Consider the following 20,572-nt stretch of genomic DNA (forward strand, 5'->3'; position numbering starts at 1 on the left):
ATTTATTCTTTTAGATTCACTATGAAAAATACTTTCATAATATATAATTCATAGGTTGTAAAATTATAATAGTTTTTTGAAATGAATGATCAAAGATAGCAATGTTTGACTTCGGACAAACCTAACGTGACATTTAAAAAAATAACGGAGGGAGTATAATAACCTATCCCTATATAAACTTCAATATACCAAATATTGCTTGAAATTTCAAACTAGTTTACTTTGAAGAAAACTATAATAAAAAAGAACATGGGCTCCTAAATCTCAACCGTGAAATTTTTGAAATATATAGTTAACATAGGCAATGAGTCATATGTGAAATACTAGATAAATGACCGTACGTTGCACTAGGGTTCTATTTTTTTTTTACAAATATGTACTATGATAGATTCGATCACGACAAGCACCCGTAGTTAAATACTCCTTGTACTTACCTTAGCCACCTGCTTCATCTCGGCAGTAATGCTGACGCATAGCACATGCACGCCGCATGCTTCCATCACTGATAACGACTGCTACAAAAAGATTTACATAGATGCCTCCATTTTATTTCAGAAGCGCTTTGACGTCGTGGCCGGCGGAGCCAGCGAGGCAAACGGGTCGATAGGGTAAGGGAAATTGGATTTACAATTCACTTTTTAATTGAACCAACATATATATAAGGCCTATATACATAAGCCTAATACAGAATCCTAGCAGACTCCTAATTTATCTCTATTATTTTTAATAGTCCGAAATATCTAATCTTAACTAATAGGAGCATACTTGATTTTGTTCATCGAGTAATTTCCAGAGTTAGCGTATTTGATCTCTGCCGTTTTTTTCCTTTTTTTTACCAGGATTTGTTTTGGCCTTGGATAGTCCGGCTTGGATTCCTCGAGACGCAGTTTTTTAGCCGGAGTTTTCTTCGGTTGGGTACTTTCCTGTTTTTACGGTGGAGGAGTCCAGTCTAATTGTACAGTTGTGCGTGCGGTGTATGATTGTTTTTATCGGAGAAGATTGGTTATGCCACTGTGGACGATTTTTTTAGCAAGTAAGCATGTTAGAGCATCTCCAAGAGTTTCCTATTTACTTTCCTAATACTTGGTTTTTAGGAAAATCAGAAAAAATCTCTCTCCAATAGTTCTTAATCTATCCTCTTAGAGCTAAATCCGCGTAACTTTACGCGGCTCTTGAGTCGTGCGGATCCAGAGCGACGGGGGATACGCCGTCGGCGTGAGCTGCGCCCTGATGCTGTGCGACCCGCTGGCGCTGGCGCGGTTCCTGCTGTTGTGGGCGCACACACACGCGGCGATGAAGGCGCGGAACAAGGTCGCCGCAATACCGATGATGCAGTACACGGGCTACTTCCAGCGGCCCAACACCATGACCCGCCGCATCAAGTCCGTCCCGCTCGACGCCTTCGCCGCGGACGCCGGCGGCGGCACCGAGACCGCGCTCTTCAGAGCCTCCGGGGCGCCCGACCACCGCGCGCTCGCTAGGGCCTGCGTCGATGAGGCCAGCGACAGGCTCGGCGCGGCAGCCAACAAGGTGTCGCGGCTCTCGCTGCTCGTCGTCGCCAGAGACGGTGTCGGGGACAACCCGAGACGGATGAGCGTGGAGACGTGCACCGCGGATAGCCTGCCTGTCCCCGGCGGCTCTTCCGGCAACAAGCCGGAGGTTGCGCAGTGGCAGGACCTCGGGCTGGAGGAGTTTGTGCTCTGGGGGAGCAAGCCCGTGTACGTGTCCTGCAGCATCGTGACTGGCGGGGATGAAGAAGGGCTCGTCGTCGTGATGCCCGATGGCAAAGGGTTTCTGGTCACGAGCTTTTGATTTTTTTTTAGAAGCAATTTATTAGAAACTCTTGGAAATGGTTTTTTTTTCCTCCCAATGTCTTTTTAGGAGTTATAAAACTATAAGTTTTAGGAGGAAAAAATAGAAAACTCTTGGAGATGCTCTTACAAAAATCCAAATCGGTTCCTATAATACTTGAGCGTTACATTAGCCCTTCCAAGTAATTACCGTGTGCTTATACTGAGAAATAATTAAATTATTAGTTCACCCAATACTGGGAAATACATAGGCCAGCCGTCAAAAAAACGGTAATAGTTCACCCAATAGCCAAGCGTCCTTACCTGACTGTTGGGGATTACAACAATTTGCCGCCGGTTTCACTAAGACACTTGGCAATTAATTTGCCCTCTCGGTTTACTAGTGCAGTGCCTGACTGGTCAACATCTAACGCTCGGAAATAGTTTGTACAGTTGGCTATTCAATACAAAGACCGACGGTTTCACTAAGACCGTTGGCAATTAATTTGCCCTCTCGTCCTTTTCTAGTTCAGTGCCCGACTGGTTGACATCTAACACTCGGAAATAGTTTATACCGTTGGCTATTCAATACAAAGACCGACGGTTTCACTAAGACCGTTGGCAATTAATTTTCCCTCTCGGCCTTCTAGTGCAGTGTCCGACTAGTCGGCATCTAACGCTCAGGAATAGTTTGTACCGTCGGCTATTCAATACAAAGACCGATGGTGTTACTAACACCGTTGGCAATTAATTTGTCCTCTCGGCCTTCTAGTGCAGTGCCCGACTGGTTGACATCTAACGCTCGGGAATAGTTTGTACCGTCGGCTATTCAATACAAAGACTGACGGGAAAGCTTGTAACCGTCGATAACAGGTTAACTATTGGCCATTCATGGTTTCCCCAACTGCCCATCGGCTATTATACTTCCCTATCGGCATAGGTTGTGTTTCTAGTAGTGTCATCACTTCAAAATTATGAACTAGAGATCATAATCATCGCTTGACATATCCTACTTAAGTCCCAATCCATAGCTTAACTTGTAACTAACATCCGGGGTGTTACACCGGCCCCCTGGGCCCACCTGTCAGTCCCTCCTTGAAATGTCAGTTCTCCACCGCCTCCTAGATTGCATCTATGCCATTCTTTCAAGTTGGTTTGATCCAAGGGCACAAAATTGATGCCCCGACCAATATATAGCAGAACCTACCCCCCTCCCTAGAGCATCCCTGAAACCCTAATTCATATCTCTCATTCAGAGATCAAGATAGACTAGGAAGATTACGTCTAGACTCTCCAATGTAGTAGATTAGTAGCTCGGGAGTGAGGGTCAAGTTGGGCTCTTGCTCAAGTTCTGGATCTAGTAATGGAGGCTCGGCGAAGCCTTGTATCTTCACTTCTACATCTTGTAAGCCTCATGTAAGCATGGTGCTTATACGATGCTCTGCCTGTGAGAACACCCTGTTCTCTGGTTGGGTGGTAGCAGCGGGAGGTGACAACCCCATCTATCCTTTGTAGTCCACACTAAATTGAGCAGGTTCTTAAATTGTAGGATCGTAGTCATGTCGGTAGAGTTATCTATTGTGGGTACTCTACCGTCTAAGCGGCGTCCCGAAGTGCACAAGAGTAGAGTTAGGCTTAACTATAGTTGGATGTATATATACTTTGACCATGTAATAAGAATGTCATAGGAATCTACCTTACTTGTTGCTCTCCCGAGTTGACTAGTTTACGTTATCTTATAGATCTACCCCTGAGTATTATTATCCTTAATTCCTATCATTACCATCACCCTTGCCCTAGCCATGCTGGTATGTTGACTGATAGATACTCCTTTGATATTCAATAGGTCTTTACTCCATTGTTTCCCTATGGTAAAATATAAATAACGATACCTGGAATACTCCCGATAAAATGCTACAATGGTATTTTGTGAGCTTGCGAAATTCTTCATATTCTATTTGCACTTATAAATACCAACAGCTACCCACGAGTTTCAATTTTAGAGCAAATTCTCATGAAGAAACAGTCATATCCAAAACTTGGGAGAATTCAAGGCCGACAACTAGGTACTTGAAAGGAATTACAATAGAGCAACTATTCATCATTTCCATTATGAGAGTTCATCTTCAAAGTTCTATTATTTAACTCTTCAAAACATAAATTAAAGCAAACTTTATACACACTCTTTTTATTTGGTTTCTAGATCACACCTTACTATATATAAAAGATAAAGGCATTTTTATAAGAAATAAAATACTAGAAAAGAAAAGTTACCTAAGATGGGTGTGAGATCCTCGTCCCCCAAGTTGGGTGTTGCTACAATCATTCAGAATGGCGGGTCAAAGTTGAGTTTCTGGAACAAGTAGTTCCAGTTCTCATTATCTTGCTGCTGGATGTTGGTGATGCAATCTCCTATTTCTGCTTGCCACTGGGAGTGCTGGTGAAGCGTGTTCTGAATGTCTTGCTGCGTTTCTTTAGTAGTTGTTAGTATGGTGTCGAGGCGGGAATGCTCCATCTACTGGTCATGTAGCTCATGTGTTGGCCATTGAAAGGATCAAGATGCCCAAGAGGGGGGGGTGAATTGGGCTAATTCTAAATTTTCTTGCAATAATTAAATCCTACGGTTAGCCCAATTAACCCCTTGTGCCTAGAAAAGTGTTTCTATTAATCTAACGCACAAAGGACTTGCAACCTATGTTCCAAACTTACTCTAGCATGGCAATTCTATGAATGTAAAAACAAGTATTGAATTGCTCAAAGTAAATGATCAAAGTAATTGCTCAAAGTAAATAGAGAGAGGGGAATACGGTGATGTTTTGCCGAGGTATCGGAGAGTCACCACTCCCCACTAGTCCTTGTTGGAGCACCCGCGCAAGGGTGTAGCTCCCCCTTGATCCGCGCAAGGATCAAGTGCTCTCTACGGGTTGATTCTTCGACACTCCGTCACGGTGAATCACCCACAACCGCTCACAACTTGAGTTGGGTCACCCACAAGCTCCGCCGGGTGATCACCAAGCTCCCAATCACCACCAAGCCGTCTAGGTGATGGCGAACACCAAGAGTAACAAGCATGAACTCTCACTTGACCACGCGAAGCCTAATGAGAACGGTGGATGCACACTTTGCTACTATTGATTCACTAATGAGGCTACTCTCTTAGATTCTCAAATCTCAATCATCTCACTAGGACCTTACTCTTCTTGGCACTCACAAACGTGTTTCTCAGCTGTTGGAATGAGCAAAAGTGACTCCACACACAAGTGGAGCTACTATTTATAACACCGGCTGAAAAATGAACTGTTATGTGCTTCTACTGGGTGACCGGATGCTCCGGTCATGTTGACCGGACGCTTTGGTCAGTTCAACCCGCACAACAGTGATTAAGTGTTGATCGGACGCTGGCAGCATCTGATCATCACTAACCGGACGCGTCCGGTCGCATTAAACCCTCACTGGAACCTTACTGTACTCGACCGGATGCTGAACCTCCAGGGTCCGGTCAGTACTGACCGGCCGCGTCCGGTCGCAGATTTTCTCTTCTGGAACCTTACTGGACCACAGTGTCCGGTCACTTTACCACTCTAGCGTCCGGTCGTGCCAAACGCAATCTCCTTGGTCAAATGAACTGACCGGACCCTGCGGCCAGCGTCCGGTCGCACCAGAGCCAGCGTCCGGTTAGCATTTGACCCTCCATTCACTTCCAACTCTTGATCATATGAGAATGAAGTTTGCTCCAAAGGATCTTAGGCATATGTAGGAGCTACCTAGTGCTAGTTTTAACAAGTGTACACCACACCTAACTCACTAGACTCACCTAGGTCAAGCTACCCGTCCATACCCCCCTTAATAGTACGGCCAAAGGAAAAACAAAGTCCTAAACTACTCTAAGTGTCTTTCTAACTCCAATCGACACTTATAACTAGTCATCCTTAACCTTGTCGTCCATCCTTTGAAAACCGAAACAATTTCCATCGTAGGGGCATGACCACCTTGAATGCCCAATTGATCTCCATTACTATGACCTAACTTAATTGCCTCTGCAAAACACACGTTAGTCATAGTAATCTTGTATTGTCATTAATCACCGAAACCCAACTAGGGGCCTAGATGCTTTCAATCTCCCCCTTTTTGGTGATTGATGACAATACCACCTCGAGTATGTGAAAGAGTGAGGTTTTTGACATGCTTGGTTCATATAAGCTTATGTCAATAAGAATAAAAGAGTTAGGCAAGCTTATATGATCCAAGCCAACACGATGTACTCAAAGGATATGAAATAAGCATGAGTATAAGTAATAAAGCTCATTTGCATCGGAGTATAAACGCAGAAGCAAAGGCAAATGAGCATAACACAAGTGATATGACATATAAATAATTCAATGTAGAGAGCACACATGTCACATATTATGGTCACGTAGATATCACTATCACATAGATATAATAGTATGCATGAAAGTAAACACACGAATGCATAATAGTAATAGTGTATCACACAAATAAAACTCTAAATGTATATAATAGACTAATAGCTAACTAGGCTCCCCCTAAAAATCACTCCCCCTGAGTCTACATACTCGAACCCTCTCCCCTTTTGGCGTCAAACACCAAAACCTAAGGGTCGGTCGATGGGGCTGCATCGGACGAGCCGGGCGCTGAGGTATGAGGAGCAAGCTGGAACTGGGCGCCATCATCATCTGACCCTGAGCTCTGTACTGACTGACCCTCTATGGCTGGAAGCATCGCTGAAGTGGTCTGGGTCTGAGCTGGGGTAGGTACAACTTGTGATGCTGCAGGTATGTCTATCGTAGGATCTGAAGATGCGATAGAAGAAGGGAGCCTTTGAGTAGTCATGATGATAGGAGCTGTTGTAGAAGGACCGGCGGCATGCATATGTGGCGGTGTAGGCATCCCTCTCAACTCACTAAAAGATGCTCCAAGACTCTTGGAGACTGACATGTCTGGCACAAATAGCGAGGGTGACTGATCCGGTGTGAAGCCTGTCTGTAATGGTGTGAAATGCAGGGCTACCACTGGCGAGGATAACCACTGGGACACCTGTACTGTCGGTGAAGCAAACGGAGCTAGAGGCTGTCCTTGACTCTAAAACCCACTGGGCTATACTGCTAGAGTCATCATAGTGGTAGTAGGCTGACCAATCTGGGGCAAAAGCTATGGTTGTGGGACCCCAATGGCTGTCACTACATGCTACATGAATCCCAAAAGCTACTACTGCATGAGTAACTGCTACTGATGCATCTATTACTGCTACTACTGGAGGACCTGCTGCTGGCATTGGAACTCGTCCTGACAAGCCTAAAACTATGCAAAGTTGGCAGCGGTCTCCTGAGCCTATCTAGCCTGATCCTGCTACATCCGCTCAAGGATAGCAATCAAAGCGGGGTCCGTCTATGGTGTAGGTGGAGCTGAGCTGGAACTGCCGGCCTCTGCATCATGTCTGCGTGGAGGCATCTGAGGAATAGGCAGGTAGTCGTCATCCGAACTATCACTAGACTCGCTCCTCTCCTCCTAAGCCTCAAGCTACTCCTCCTCAGTAGCTGCTATGTTCCTGATAATCTTGTCCTACTAAGCTATAGACTTTGGTATATCTGGACGATGGCGAGGCTGACTGAGTGCCTATGGTGTGCTATGCCTAATCCTCTGTGCCATGTTATAGGCAGGAAACTCGGTGGTGGCACCTCTGTACTCTACAACCATCTCTGGTGACCTCACTTGCACAGCCTTGAGAATAAGGAATGTGATCCAATGTGCATATGGAAGCTGCCTGCGACCATTGAAGCCCTTAGCTATAGTATCCTCCACCTCTGATAGAAGGAGGTCCCAAATATCAAACACTGTCTGCTGCATCAGGGCATTGAGGAGCCAAAGCTGGAGGCGAGTCAAACCCTCTCTGTATCCCATCCTGGGAAGTAGTGTCCTCCTTATGATAACCTCTAGCACTCTAGCTATAGGAGTAAGGTCACTGGGGTTCCTCCTCGACCCCTCACCAAAGGGCTCCTTGAAGCAATGGCGCATAAGATCCGTAGGGGGCACCATAACACCATGAGGGTGCCTGGGAGGCTCTTGCTGTCCATAACATACCTCATGTAACCTGATAGGCTGCTCCTGTAACCTTAGTATCTCCCTGACCCTCTAACTCATCATCCTGTAGTCTCTGCCTCTGAATGCAAAGTGTATAAAGTTATGATGTGGATCAATGTAGAGCGAAGCATAGAACTACCAAACCCAAGATGGTACATACAATCCTATCCGGCCAATCAGATCTGTTAGCCCCGGTAGATATGCAAGGTAGGGGCGAATGTGCTCTCTTGCTGCTGTGACTATAGCCTCAATGCTACATACCTGCTGAGATCTGAAAACTACTCCACTGTTCATATATGCATTGTAGAAATCTTCTTAGAGCGGTGTGTAGAATTCCTCAGATGCTCTCTCATCCCTCCTAGGCGGAAACCACACCTCAAACTCTACAAACCTTAGCTGCTGAACCTTCTTGGCCATGGTGGCCCTCAAGTCAAGGTGGGTCATTGGAGGCGGACCCTGTGGTCTGGGTGGTGGACATGATCCCCTCCACTGTGTCGGCGGCCTCAGTGAGACTAGAACATGGGAATGACCAGAGCGGCGTAGCTGTAGCTAGGGTGCCTGCTCGGTCTCCTCGGCCTGCTTATCCTCCTGAGTCTGCTCTGTCGGCTCTGCTGGTGGGGGCTGCTGTTGTGGCTCCTACTGTGACTCCCCCTGAGGCTGAGGATCCACAATGGGAAGACGTCGTCCTACCATCATGACAGTCCCAGGTGGACTACCATGAAGACGCTCAATATGCTCAAGTCTGCCCTACGCCTCAGGTGATAGAAGATCTACAATGATAACTCCACTGTGGGCTCCTCCTCTCTCGGCATGCTCTATGGCCTCTGCAACTACTGCTGCTCTCGCTGTCTCTGCATCAGGGTATTTGCGCTTCTTTGATGCAGTCTTCTTCATTACCTTGCCTTTAGGTCCTGCAGGCTGGCGAGGCGGGGGCCTTCGATCCTCATCTCTTGGACCACCACCAACATTCTTGGTGTGAGCCATTTGATCTGACTAGAACCACTACCGCTGACAAGATCAACTGTCCACTAACACTTTTGAGGCTTGGCCTTGATCCGTACTCGCGAGCTTGGCTCTGAGTTGACTTTCAACTGCCACACGATCTCAACGGCACCGACTCGCTGCACGATGGAATAGAAGGATATACGATATTTCTAATAGATGCAAAAACCTAATAGAGCAAGCAATGTGGGTATGAAATTGAAGTGACTGGCTTGCTACCTGATGAAACAGCAATCCGATGAAAAGAGAAGTGACACGTAGGGAACCACCGAATCTAGGGTTAGCTGGTCGGCGAGGATCGGCAATGCAATGTAGTGAATCGATGGTCGAGGGTTGCAGTGATGGCCCTAGAGCTTTGGCAGTGGCATAGATGGCGCTAGGGCATTGGCGCAGCTCAACGGCGTGCTGGGTGGCGCTGTTGTGGTGGCTTCTACGACGTGGACAGGCAGAGCCTGGCAGCTACGCTGGATAGGGCGTGGGGAAGTGTTGTGCGGGCGCAACGGCGATGGAGGCACGATGGTGTGGGCAGAGGCGAGCGCAGGCAGCACTTCGGCAGCTAGGGCTTATGGTGGCTTGGGACTAGAGAGGCTCGGCGATGTCGGCAGTTAGGGCAAACACACGCACGAGATTAGGATTAAATAAGGGTCCCCCAACGAGTCAGAAAAGGAGAAGGGGAAAGAGATCTGATGCCGCACAAAATCTACTGACCGGACGCTCTGGTGGTAGCAACCGGACGCTACCACCCAGCGTCTGGTTGATTCCAGAGAGGTCCAATTCCTTTGGAATCACGACTGGACGCATCCGGTGGACACTGACTGGATGCAGCCAGAGTCTGGTCAACTTAGCCTTCGTCTTCTTGACACGACCGGACGTTGAGACGACTTTTGACCGGACGCTAACAGACAGAGTCCAGTCACTCCTTCGTAGCAAGTTCACCTCCTGTGAACTGACCAGACGCTGGACTACAGAGTCCGGTGCAGCATTCGGTCACTCTTTTCCAGCAAATCTTCATTGTTCCTCCACGCTACCTGTTCCCAATCAAGTCCCAACTCAATTAAGATCCAAATAAACACCAATTAGGACTGATGTGAGTGACCTCTCTCAAACCCTCATATTTTTTAAAATATTTTGCCTTAGGCTATAATTCTTTTTAAGAAAATAGGCAATAAGTGGGCAAATGGAACAAAACGACAAAACAACATTCATGCATATGCAATACTGGTAAGTAAATCTAGTTGCATGTCAAGTTTGATCCAAGGTTAAGCTTCTTCACACGCTTTTCGGCGGTTATCTTAACCATGTTAGACAAGCCCTATATGCATTATAAAGCGTTAAACATGTTGTATATTACAACGAATGCAATGGACAACACAAGCTCATCTTTTAGTGAAGTTACTAAAATCAAGTACATTGAGCTCATTCCGCAATCTACAAAATATAGCCTCATCTAGCGGTTTAGTGAAGATATTCGCTAATTGATCTTCGGTTCTTACACCTTCTAGTGATATATCATTTTTAGCAACATAATCTCTTAGAAAGTGATGGCGGATATCTATGTGCTTGGTGCGAGAGTGTTGAACCGGATTATTTGCAAGTTTTACCGCACTTTCATTGTCGCACAAAAGAGGTACCTTTTTCTAGAGCTACACCATAGTCTAGCAAGGTTTGTTTCATGTATAATATTTGTGCACAACAAGCACCCACGGCAATGTATTCCGCTTCGGTGGTGGACAAAGCCACACTATTTTGCTTCTTGAAGGACCAAGACACAAGTGATCTACCAAGCAAATGGCACCCTCCGGATGTGCTTTTTCTATCAACTTTGCAACCGGCATAATCTGAATTGGAATAGCCAACTAATTCAAATATAGCTCCTTTGGGATACCAAAGGCCAATGCTTGGTGTGTGCTTAAGATATCTAAGGATTCTTTTTACGGCAATTAAATGTGTTTCCTTAGGATTAGCTTGAAATCTAGCACACATACACACACTAAACATGATGTCGGGCCTAGATGCGGTTAAATATAACAAGCTACCAATCATGGAACGGTAGAGAGTTTGATCAACCGGGTTACCTCCCTCATCTAGGTCAAGATGTCCATTTGTAGGCATTGGTGTCTTGATTGGCTTACATTCATCCATCTTGAATCTCTTGAGAAGATCTTTTGTGTATTTCTCTTGAGAGATGAAGATGCCTTCTTTCATTTGCTTGACTTGAAAACCAAGAAAGAATGTAAGCTCACCAATAATTGACATCTCGAACTCCTTTGACATCAATTCACCAAATTCTTTGCATGAGTCTTCATTTGATGATCCAAAGATGATATCATCAACATATACTTGACAAATGAAGATATGCCCATCAAGCTTCTTGGTGAATAGTGTGGTGTCGACCTTCCCAATGGTGAAGCCCTTCTCAATGAGGAAGTCCCGAAGGCGGTCATACCAAGCTCTTGGGGCTTGCTTAAGCCCATATAGTGCCTTGGACAACCTATAAACATGATTAGGATATCTAGGGTCTTCAAACCCAGAAGGTTGATCAACATAGACTAGTTTATTAATAAAGCCATTTAAAAATGCACTTTTCACATCCATTTGATATAGTTTCATTTCATGATGTGATGCATATGCAAGTAGGATACGGATGGCTTCTAGTCTTGCAACCGGTGCAAAGGTCTCTCCAAAATCCAAACCTTCAACTTGGGAGAACCCCTTTGCAACTAGTCTTGACTTGTTCCTCACAACAACACCTTGATCATCTTGCTTGTTGCGGAACACCCACTTTGTTCCTATGAGTCTTGCACCTTTTGGTCGCTCTTCAAGAGTCCAAACTTCATTGCGAGTGAAGTTGTTCAACTCTTCATGCATGGCATTGATCCAATCCAGATCTTTAAGAGCTTCTTCTACCTTGGTAGGCTCATAGCAAGAGACAAAAGAGTGATGAGCAATAAATGAGGCAAGTTTTTGAGATTGAGTCATTACACCCTTTGATGGACTCCCTATGATGAGATCTTATGGATGATCTTGTAGGAGAGGTGTATTTCTTCTATTGACACCTTGAGGAGGAGGTTGTGGAGCATCAACATCTTGTGCTTGTACCACCATTTGCTCATGGCAGACATGAGTATCTTCATTTTCTACTCTTCCATCTTTTTCACCATCTTGTGGCACACTTGATGAAAAAGGTTGATCAATGACTCGTACATCATCTTCATCATCTTTTGGCTTGATGTCTCCCACTGGAATATTCTTCATAGCCTCCCTCAATGGTTCATCACCTACATCATCAAGATTCTCTTGTGCTCCTTGGGAGCCGTTAGATTCATCAAATTCCACATCATATGTTTCTTCAACCAAGCCGGTGGCATGATTAAATACTCTATATGCTTTGGACTTTGATGAGTAACCAACAAGAAAGCCAATATCACAACGTCTTTGGAACTTCCCTAGGTGTTGCCTCTTTTTGTAGATGTAGCATTTGCAACCAAACACCCTAAAAAGGAGACGTCCGGCTTCTTCCCATTGAGCAACTCATAAGGTGTCTTGCTAAGGAACTTTTGAAGGAATAGGCGGTTGGATGCATAGTATGCGGTGTTGATTACTTCCACCCATAGAGCTTCGGGGGTGTTGTACTCATCAAGCATTGTTCTTGCAAGAGTGATCAATGTCCAGTTCTTCCTCTCAACTACACCATTTTGTTGAGGAGTATAAGTTGCAGAGACTTCATGTTTGATTCCAACTTCATCACAATAGGCTTCAATGTTTGTGTTGTCAAATTCTTTCCCATTGTCACTTCTAATCTTTTTGAGCTTCACTTCAAATTCATTTTGAGCTCTCTTGGCAAACTTCTTGAAGCAAGATGCAACTTCGGATTTGTCATGAAGAAAGAATACCCATGTATACCTTGAATAGTCATCAACAATCACAAGACAATAAAGATTTCCTCCCAAACTCTTGTATGTTGTTGGTCCAAATAAATCCATGTGAAGGAGTTATAGCACTCTTGTGGTTGACATGAAAGCTTTGGTTGGATGAGTATTTGCAACTTGCTTGCCGGCTTGACATGCACTACAAAGCTTGTCCTTTTCAAACTTCACATCCTTCAACCCTCTCACCAAATCATTCTTCATAAGCTTCTTGAGTGAGATCATCCCAACATGAGCAAGTCTTCTATGCCATAGCCACCCAAGTGTTGTTTTGGTGAATAGGCAAGTCTTCAAATTTGCATCTTTGGAGATGAAGTCCACTAGATATAAGTTGTTGTATCTAAATCCATTGAATATCACTTGATTATCATCTACCTTGGATACAACAACCTCCTTTTCGATGAACAAGCATTGGAAGCCAAGATCACACAATTGTCCAACGGATAGCAAGTTGAAACTCAATGAAGCAACATATAGCACATTGGAGATGGAATGATCATTTGATATTGCCACTTTGCCCAATCCTTTAACCTTGCCCTTTGAGTTATCTCCAAATGTTATTTTCTCTTGTCCATCTACCTCTTCATCTAGTGAGGTGAACATATGAGGATCACCGGTCATATGTTGAGTGCAACCACTATCAATAACCCAATGACTTCCACCGATCTTGTAGTTCACCTACACACAAGAGATTCAAGCTTTAGGAACCCAAACTTGTTGAGAGCCCTTCACCTTCTCAACAAGTGACTTAGCCACCCAAATCTTCTTAGGCCTATTCTTGTTAGGGGGTCCTAAGAACATGACTTTCATCTTTCCACTAGAATCCTTTCTAAGCATGTAGTGAGCATTGAAGGCAAAGGGTCTAGCATGCTTGGGCAAGGGTTGTGGTGGTGGAGTTTGGCACTCATGAGCAAAGTGGCCTTCTTGTCCACACTCAAAACATCTCTTTAGCTTTGGCTTTGGCTTTGATTGTTGTTGTTGAACTTGAGCCTTCTTCTTCTCTACACTTGCCACATATCCAATGCCACTTCTATCCATCTTCATGACGGTGTTCATGAGTAGCTCACTTTGGAGATGCTTGCCTCTTGCAAACTTGCTCAATCCCATCTTGAGATGCTCTTTCTACATCTTGGGCTTCTTGTTCTCTTCCTTGAGAACATCATTGTTCTTCTCTTCCTTGAGCTTCTTGTTCTCTTCTTTAAGCTTCTCATTCTCAAGGATCAACTCTTTATCACGATCAAGAGTTTCTAGCATAATGGTGTTGTGGCTTTTCATTTCTTCAAGATCTTTCATGAGCTTTTCATTTGCATTCTTGAGCTTGACATATTCATCATAGTCATTGCACTCAACCACTTTCTTTCCTTTGCCACTAGATCCTTGCTCAATGCTCTCATCAATTAAATCATCACATGATGTAGCTATATCAATCTTAGCAACATGGTTAGTAGCATCATGTGGCTCATTTGGTAAAAATTCTTGAGCAATAACAAGAGTATCATAATTGATCTTTAGAGTTGTATATTCATCTTTTAGCTTGTTGTGGCTAGTGATGAGCTCATTGTGCACCCACTCAAATTTATCATGTTTATCTTTAAGCTCTTTCTTAGAAGATTTGAGCTCCTTGAGTTTGGATGATATAGCATCATTTATTTCTTTAAGCTCAACATTAGCCTTTTCCAATGTATCGCATTTTGCTAAGAGTGATTCATTTTTAGCATCAAGCTTTTCATTTTTAGCTCTACTCTTTCTAATGATATTAGTGTATTTTCTTAGTATTTTGACAAGATCATCATATGAAGGTGAATCATCATCATCGCTATCGCTATCATCATCACTAGCTTGCTCATCTTCACTACTATCATCATTATTAGTTGCCTTGTGTTCACCCTTGGCCATAAGGCATAGGTGTGTAGAGGATGATGGCGATGGTGGTGGTGAAGATGAAAGATCAATAGCAATGGTGGCCACCTTCTCATCTTCACTATCATCATCGGATGATCCACTAGATGAATCAATGTCCGTGAGCCAATCATCGACAATGTAGGCTTTTCCACTCTTCTTCTTCTTGTGGAAGTCCCTCTTTTTGCCATCTCTCTTCTTGTATGGCTTGTTCTTCTTCTTCTCATCTTCATCTTCGTTACTTGAGTCATCTTTCTTGCCCTTGTTCTTGTTCTTGAACTTGTCTTTCTTGGGCTTGGTGCATTGATGTGCTAGATGACCAAGTTCACCGCAATTGAAGCAATCCATTTCAGAGATTGGCTTTCTTATAGAGCTTGTGAAGAACTTCTTCTTCTTGCCGTCGAACTTGATGCCACTTTTGTTTAGCTTCTTTAGCATCTTGGCGGCTTTCCTCACCATGAGAGCAAGATTTTCATCTTCATCTTCTTCATCACTTGAGCTCTCATACTCAAGTCTTGCTTTGCCCTTATCTTGGCTAGCTTTGAATGCTAAGTCCTTCTCTTTCTTCTTGGTAGAGGATGAGCCATCTTGTGTCATGATGTGTATGTACATCTCATGAGCATTGATCTTTCCCAAGATTTGTGTCGGTGTAGCAGCGGAAAGATCACCTTGATGTAGCATGGTCGCAATATGCCCATATTTGTCAATGGGGAGGACACTCAAGATCTTTCTCACAATGTCGGATGGTGACATTTGAGTAAGTCCAAACCCATTGACTTCCTCTACAAGAACATTTAAACGTGAATACATCTCATTAGCACATTCTTTGAGAAGCATCTCAAAGGAATTTAGCTTTTTAATTACAAGATGATAGCGTTCCTCACGCTCACTCTTGGTTCCCTCATGGAGCGCACAAACATCCGACCATAGTGCATGGGCATCTTTGTGGTTCCTTACGCGATTGAACACATCTTTGCAAAGGCCTCTAAAGATGGTGTTTCGAGCCTTTGCATTCCACTTTTCATAATTAACCTCATTGCCTTGTAAGTTAGTAGCATCCTGAGGTTTTGGGAAGCCTTGTGAGGCGGCTCTAAGTATACCAACGTCTAGAGCTTCTATGTATGCCTCCATGCGGATTTTCCAATATGAAAAGTCATCTCCCTCAAAGATAGGAGGAGGTCCATTCCTGTGAGACATCTTGCTCAAAGCGATTAAGCTTAAAAATGTGAGCACGAGGCTCTGATACCAATTGAAAGGATCAAGATGCCCAAGAGGGGGGGTGAATTGGGCTAATTCTAAATTTTCTTGCAATAATTAAATCCTACGGTTAGCCCAATTAACCCCTTGTGCCTAGAAAAGTGTTTCTATTAATCTAACGCACAAAGGACTTGCAACCTATGTTCCAAACTTACTCTAGCATGGCAATTCTATGAATGTAAAAACAAGTATTGAATTGCTCAAAGTAAATGATCAAAGTAATTGCTCAAAGTAAATAGAGAGAGAGGAACGCGACGATGTTTTGCCGAGGTATCGGAAAGTCGCCACTCCCCACTAGTCCTTGTTGGAGCACCCATGCAAGGGTGTAGCTCCCCCTTGATCCACGCAAGGATCAAGTGCTCTCTATGGGTTGATTCTTCGACACTCCGTCGTGGTGAATCACCCACAACCGCTCACAACTTGAGTTGGGTCACCCACAAGCTCCGCCGGGTGATCACCAAGCTTCCAATCACCACCAAGCCATCTAGGTGATGGCGATCACCAAGAGTAACAAGCACAAACTCTCACTTGACCATGCAAAGCCTAATGAGAATGGTGGATGCACACTTTGCTACTTTTGATTCACTAATGAGGCTACTCTCTTGGATTCTCAAATCTCAATCACCTCACTAGGACTTTGCTCTTCTTGGCACTCACAAATGTGTTTCTTAGCTGTTGGAATGAGCAAAAGTGACTCCACACATGAGTGGAGCTACTATTTATAACACCGGCTAAAAAATGAACCGTTATGTGCTTCTGCGGGGTGACCGGATGCTCCGGTCATGTTGACCAGACGCTCCGGTCAGTTCAACCCGCACACCAGTGATTAAGTGTTGACCGGACGCTGGCAGCGTCTGATCATCACTAACCGGATGCATCCAGTCGCATTAAACCCTCACTGGAACCTTACTGTACTTGACCAAACGCTGAACCCCCAGGGTCTGGTCAGTACTGACCGGACGCGTTCGGTCATAGATTTTCTCTTCTAGAACCTTACTGGAGTCGACTGGACGCTAGACCATAGCGTCCGGTCACTTGGCCACTCCAGTGTTTGGTCATGCCAGACGCAATCTCCTTGGTCAAATGAACTGACTGGACCCTGCGGCCAGCGTCCGGTCGCACCGGAGCTAGCGCTCGGTCAGCATTTGACCCTCCATTCACTTCCAACTCTCGATCATATGAGAATGAAGTTTGCTCCAAAGGATCTTAGGCATATGTAGGAGCTACCTAGTGCTAGTTTTAACAAGTGTGCACCACACCTAACTCACTAGACTCACCTAGGTCAAGCTACCCATCCATACCCACTTAATAGTACGGCCAAAGGAAAAACAAAGTCCTAAACTTCTCTAAGTGTCTTTCCAACTCCAATCAACACTTAGAACTAGTCATCCTTAACCTTGTCGTCCATCCTTTGAAAACCAAAATGATTTCCATCGTAGGGGCATGACCACCTTGAATGCCCAATTGATCTCCATTACCATGACCTAACTTAATTGCCTCTGCAAAACACACGTTAGTCATAGTAATCTTGTATTGTCATTAATCACCAAAACCCAACTAGGGGCCTAGATGCTTTTAGCCATGATAGCCACGAGTAGAGAAGGACATACGACCTCCTTGGTGGCCGCTTGAAACTTCTTCATAGTACTATGGCTGGTAGTTGGGAAGTTCCTGTCTTGCCAGTGCTCACTCGGCGCCTACTGCCATGAGCCTTCAGAATGATGAGGAGAGGGCTGCTCCCAACCAGAATTCTTGGGTTGGTACATGCGAGAAGATCCTGACTGATCCTAGCCTACATAGCTAGTGAAAGCTAGTCCTTCTAGAATTGGGTCATCACCATGGTACCTAGGCTATGGGTTGCGAGTTATTCTCATAGAAGCACTTCTGCAAGGCGCTGCTTCCTTAACCAGTAGATCAAAGACAAAAGAATTCACCGCATACAAACCGAGGTTTTGGTCTGGTCATGGAATCTTAGTTGTATATCCTAGATACATCTGGGCAAGTTGCCCATTATTGTTCTTTTTCAACATATGAGCTTTGACAAAATATTCATAATCAATGTACTAGCGATCGATGTCATCAATGTAAGAAATTGAAGCATTATTCAATAGACCCAATTTTGGGCAATGCGAGTGACCAAAGAGGTACACCCGACATCACCTTTGAGATCAAAAACTTCCTTCCATTGATTCATCATGAACTTATTAGGTAAAACTTTCCTTCTCTTAACCATGGCATATAGTAACTTAAGTTCATCAATCCTTATTGTGCGAAAGTCAGCTCTAGGAAATAAAGAGAATCCTAGACACTTATGTATGAAGCGCAGGGTAGGGTGATGCATATCACTAGTGTGAGGACGGTGAACTATGAGTTCTCCGGATATTTCTCTCTAGAATTTCACTCTATCAAAATCTTGTAGAGTGAGTCTATGTCAACTACGCACTGTGCAGTAAATCCTATAAGCTTACTAAACTCCCTCCATGGGATAGAAAAATCTTTCCCAAAGAGTCTAAATGTAACTTCAGTATCAGTGGTTTGCAGAGTCTGTAGAAATTCCAATGTTAAGAGCTTAGACCCCGACTCATCAATTTGCCAAACATTTTCCCATCCAAGAGTTCTAAATATGATTTCAAATTCGAGATCCATACCTTTTGCATGCTGAAGGGCTAGATCATAAGCAGGAGTAAGAATGAATCTTTGGGTCTTCAATTGCTTGAAGGCATCATTCTCCGTCTTGTTCCAAAACTTGAGGTGCTTCTCCTCCAGTAGAATGTTTTTTTCTGCTGAGGATGACTGGGGTGGCGCTCCGATAGTGGGAGATGGAACGTCGATCTGCATGTCCACTCTCACCTTGAAGAAGAGCTTCTCATCGAATGGGATGATGCCGCGTGCTTGAGCTTGCTCACAAACTTGCTCATCTTCCTACAAAATAAACAGACAACAAAACTCATGGAACGGATTAGGAAATAAAATGCCAGCGGTTAGCCGTCTAGAAGTTAGTCATCCGAGGGTTAGTCGTTCGAGGGTAAGTCATTCGAGGGTTAGTCATTCTTGATTGCCTAATGAATTTTCTAATCATGATTTTGGCAAAACTTTCACCCTAATCTTTTTCATTTTTCCTATTAATTATGATAGCACTTCCATTCTTAATTCTTCTCACTCTTTCTAATTCCAACAGCACTTCTACTAAGTGGACTTTTAAACTACAAATTTAAGAATTGAAATTTTGAACTTGGAGAGATGGTTTGTAGCGTGTGGATGAATTAGGCAGCCTAGAAGGTGACCTTTTATAGGCGGGAGAGGAATAGGCCAACCGACCAAGTGGTGGGGCTGGCCGGCCCCACATGGTGACCAAATGGCCTCCTTTTCCTCCAAATATTTCTTTTCTTCGTGATTGAGTGAGCTCTGGTGCTCGTTGGTGCACAATGGCTGGTGGTGAGTTGATGGAGGTGATGGGTGGTGGTTGAATGGGTCCTCCATGTTTCCTATGGGTCCCGGTTGCCTATATTTCTATCGTATACGCACATATATATATGTAATAAAAAATATTTTATGATACTATAAAATATAAGAAGATGAATGGATGGTATTTTTAAAATTTTACGCCTCAATGGTAAATATTTATTATGGGTTTTTATGCTCCATAAAAATTATTTACATGGGGCTTGAATTTTATAGTGCCATGATGAGAATTTTTTTATGTTTTTTTCAAATGCAATGCAAATGCGGAAAAGTAAATATGCTAAGGTAAAAGTAAATTTATGCAAAGTAAAAAAAGTAAATAGGTACAGCTACCAATTTTACCTCTCGGCGAGGGTTCAGAATTTTGAGTCCGCTGAATCAGACTTCTCCAGTTGTATTTATTCTTCGGGTGCATTATTTGGCCCTAGAGATGGAGACCTTGACTGTTGCACTTGCTTCTCTTGCCACTCCAATGTAGAGCATTGTTCTGGTCTTGGCTTGAAGGCGAATCGCTACTCCTTCCCATTGATATGGAATCGGATTTCTCTGGCTCCGACATCAATGTGTGCATTTGTAGTGCTCAAGAAGGGCCTCCCAAGTATGAGGGGTGTCTTCATGTCTTCCTGCATGTCAAGCACTACAAAATCGACTAGCACAAGGAAGTTTCTTATTTTTACCAGAATATTCTCGGTGATTCCTATAGGGTAGCGGATCGATTGGTCGGCTAATTGCAGGCACATTGATGTTAGTGTGAGTGTTGAATAGTTGAGCTTGTCGAAGACCGTCTTGGGCATGACATTAACGCTGGCGCCAAGGTCACATAGTGCATGCTCAAAATTCTGGTTTTCGATCGAACAATCGATAGTGGGCATCCTGGATCCTTCGTCTTCATAGGTGATGTATTCAGGATGGCCGCACTACACTCCTCTGTTAGTTTGATTACTTCAGTGGTGGGCAGTGGTCTCTTGTTGTTTACAATGTCTCTAAGATACTTTGCATATGGCATCTAACAGTGGAATATTGATATATAACTTTTGAATTACCTCTATAAACTTACCAAACTGCTCATCCATTTTAGCTTTTTGATTTCTGCATGGAAATGGTAGGAGGTTGGTGTCATGAAAATCTTGCATCATT

At 44.0% G+C, this 20,572-nt stretch overlaps 1 protein-coding gene across 1 annotated transcript; it reads left to right on the forward strand.

Moving 5' to 3' along the window:
- The first annotated feature begins 462 nt into the window (after positions 1 to 462).
- LOC136491685 (uncharacterized) lies at positions 463 to 1,812 on the forward strand. The gene is made up of 2 exons (XM_066487951.1): positions 463 to 591; positions 1,192 to 1,812. Exons 1-2 carry the CDS (start codon positions 463 to 465, stop codon positions 1,810 to 1,812), a joined length of 750 nt encoding a protein of 249 aa, XP_066344048.1.
- Positions 1,813 to 20,572: the final 18,760 nt, after the last annotated feature.

Source organism: Miscanthus floridulus, chromosome 11 (assembly GCF_019320115.1).
Source record: "Miscanthus floridulus cultivar M001 chromosome 11, ASM1932011v1, whole genome shotgun sequence".
In the NCBI taxonomy this organism is placed as follows: Eukaryota; Viridiplantae; Streptophyta; class Magnoliopsida; order Poales; family Poaceae; genus Miscanthus; species Miscanthus floridulus.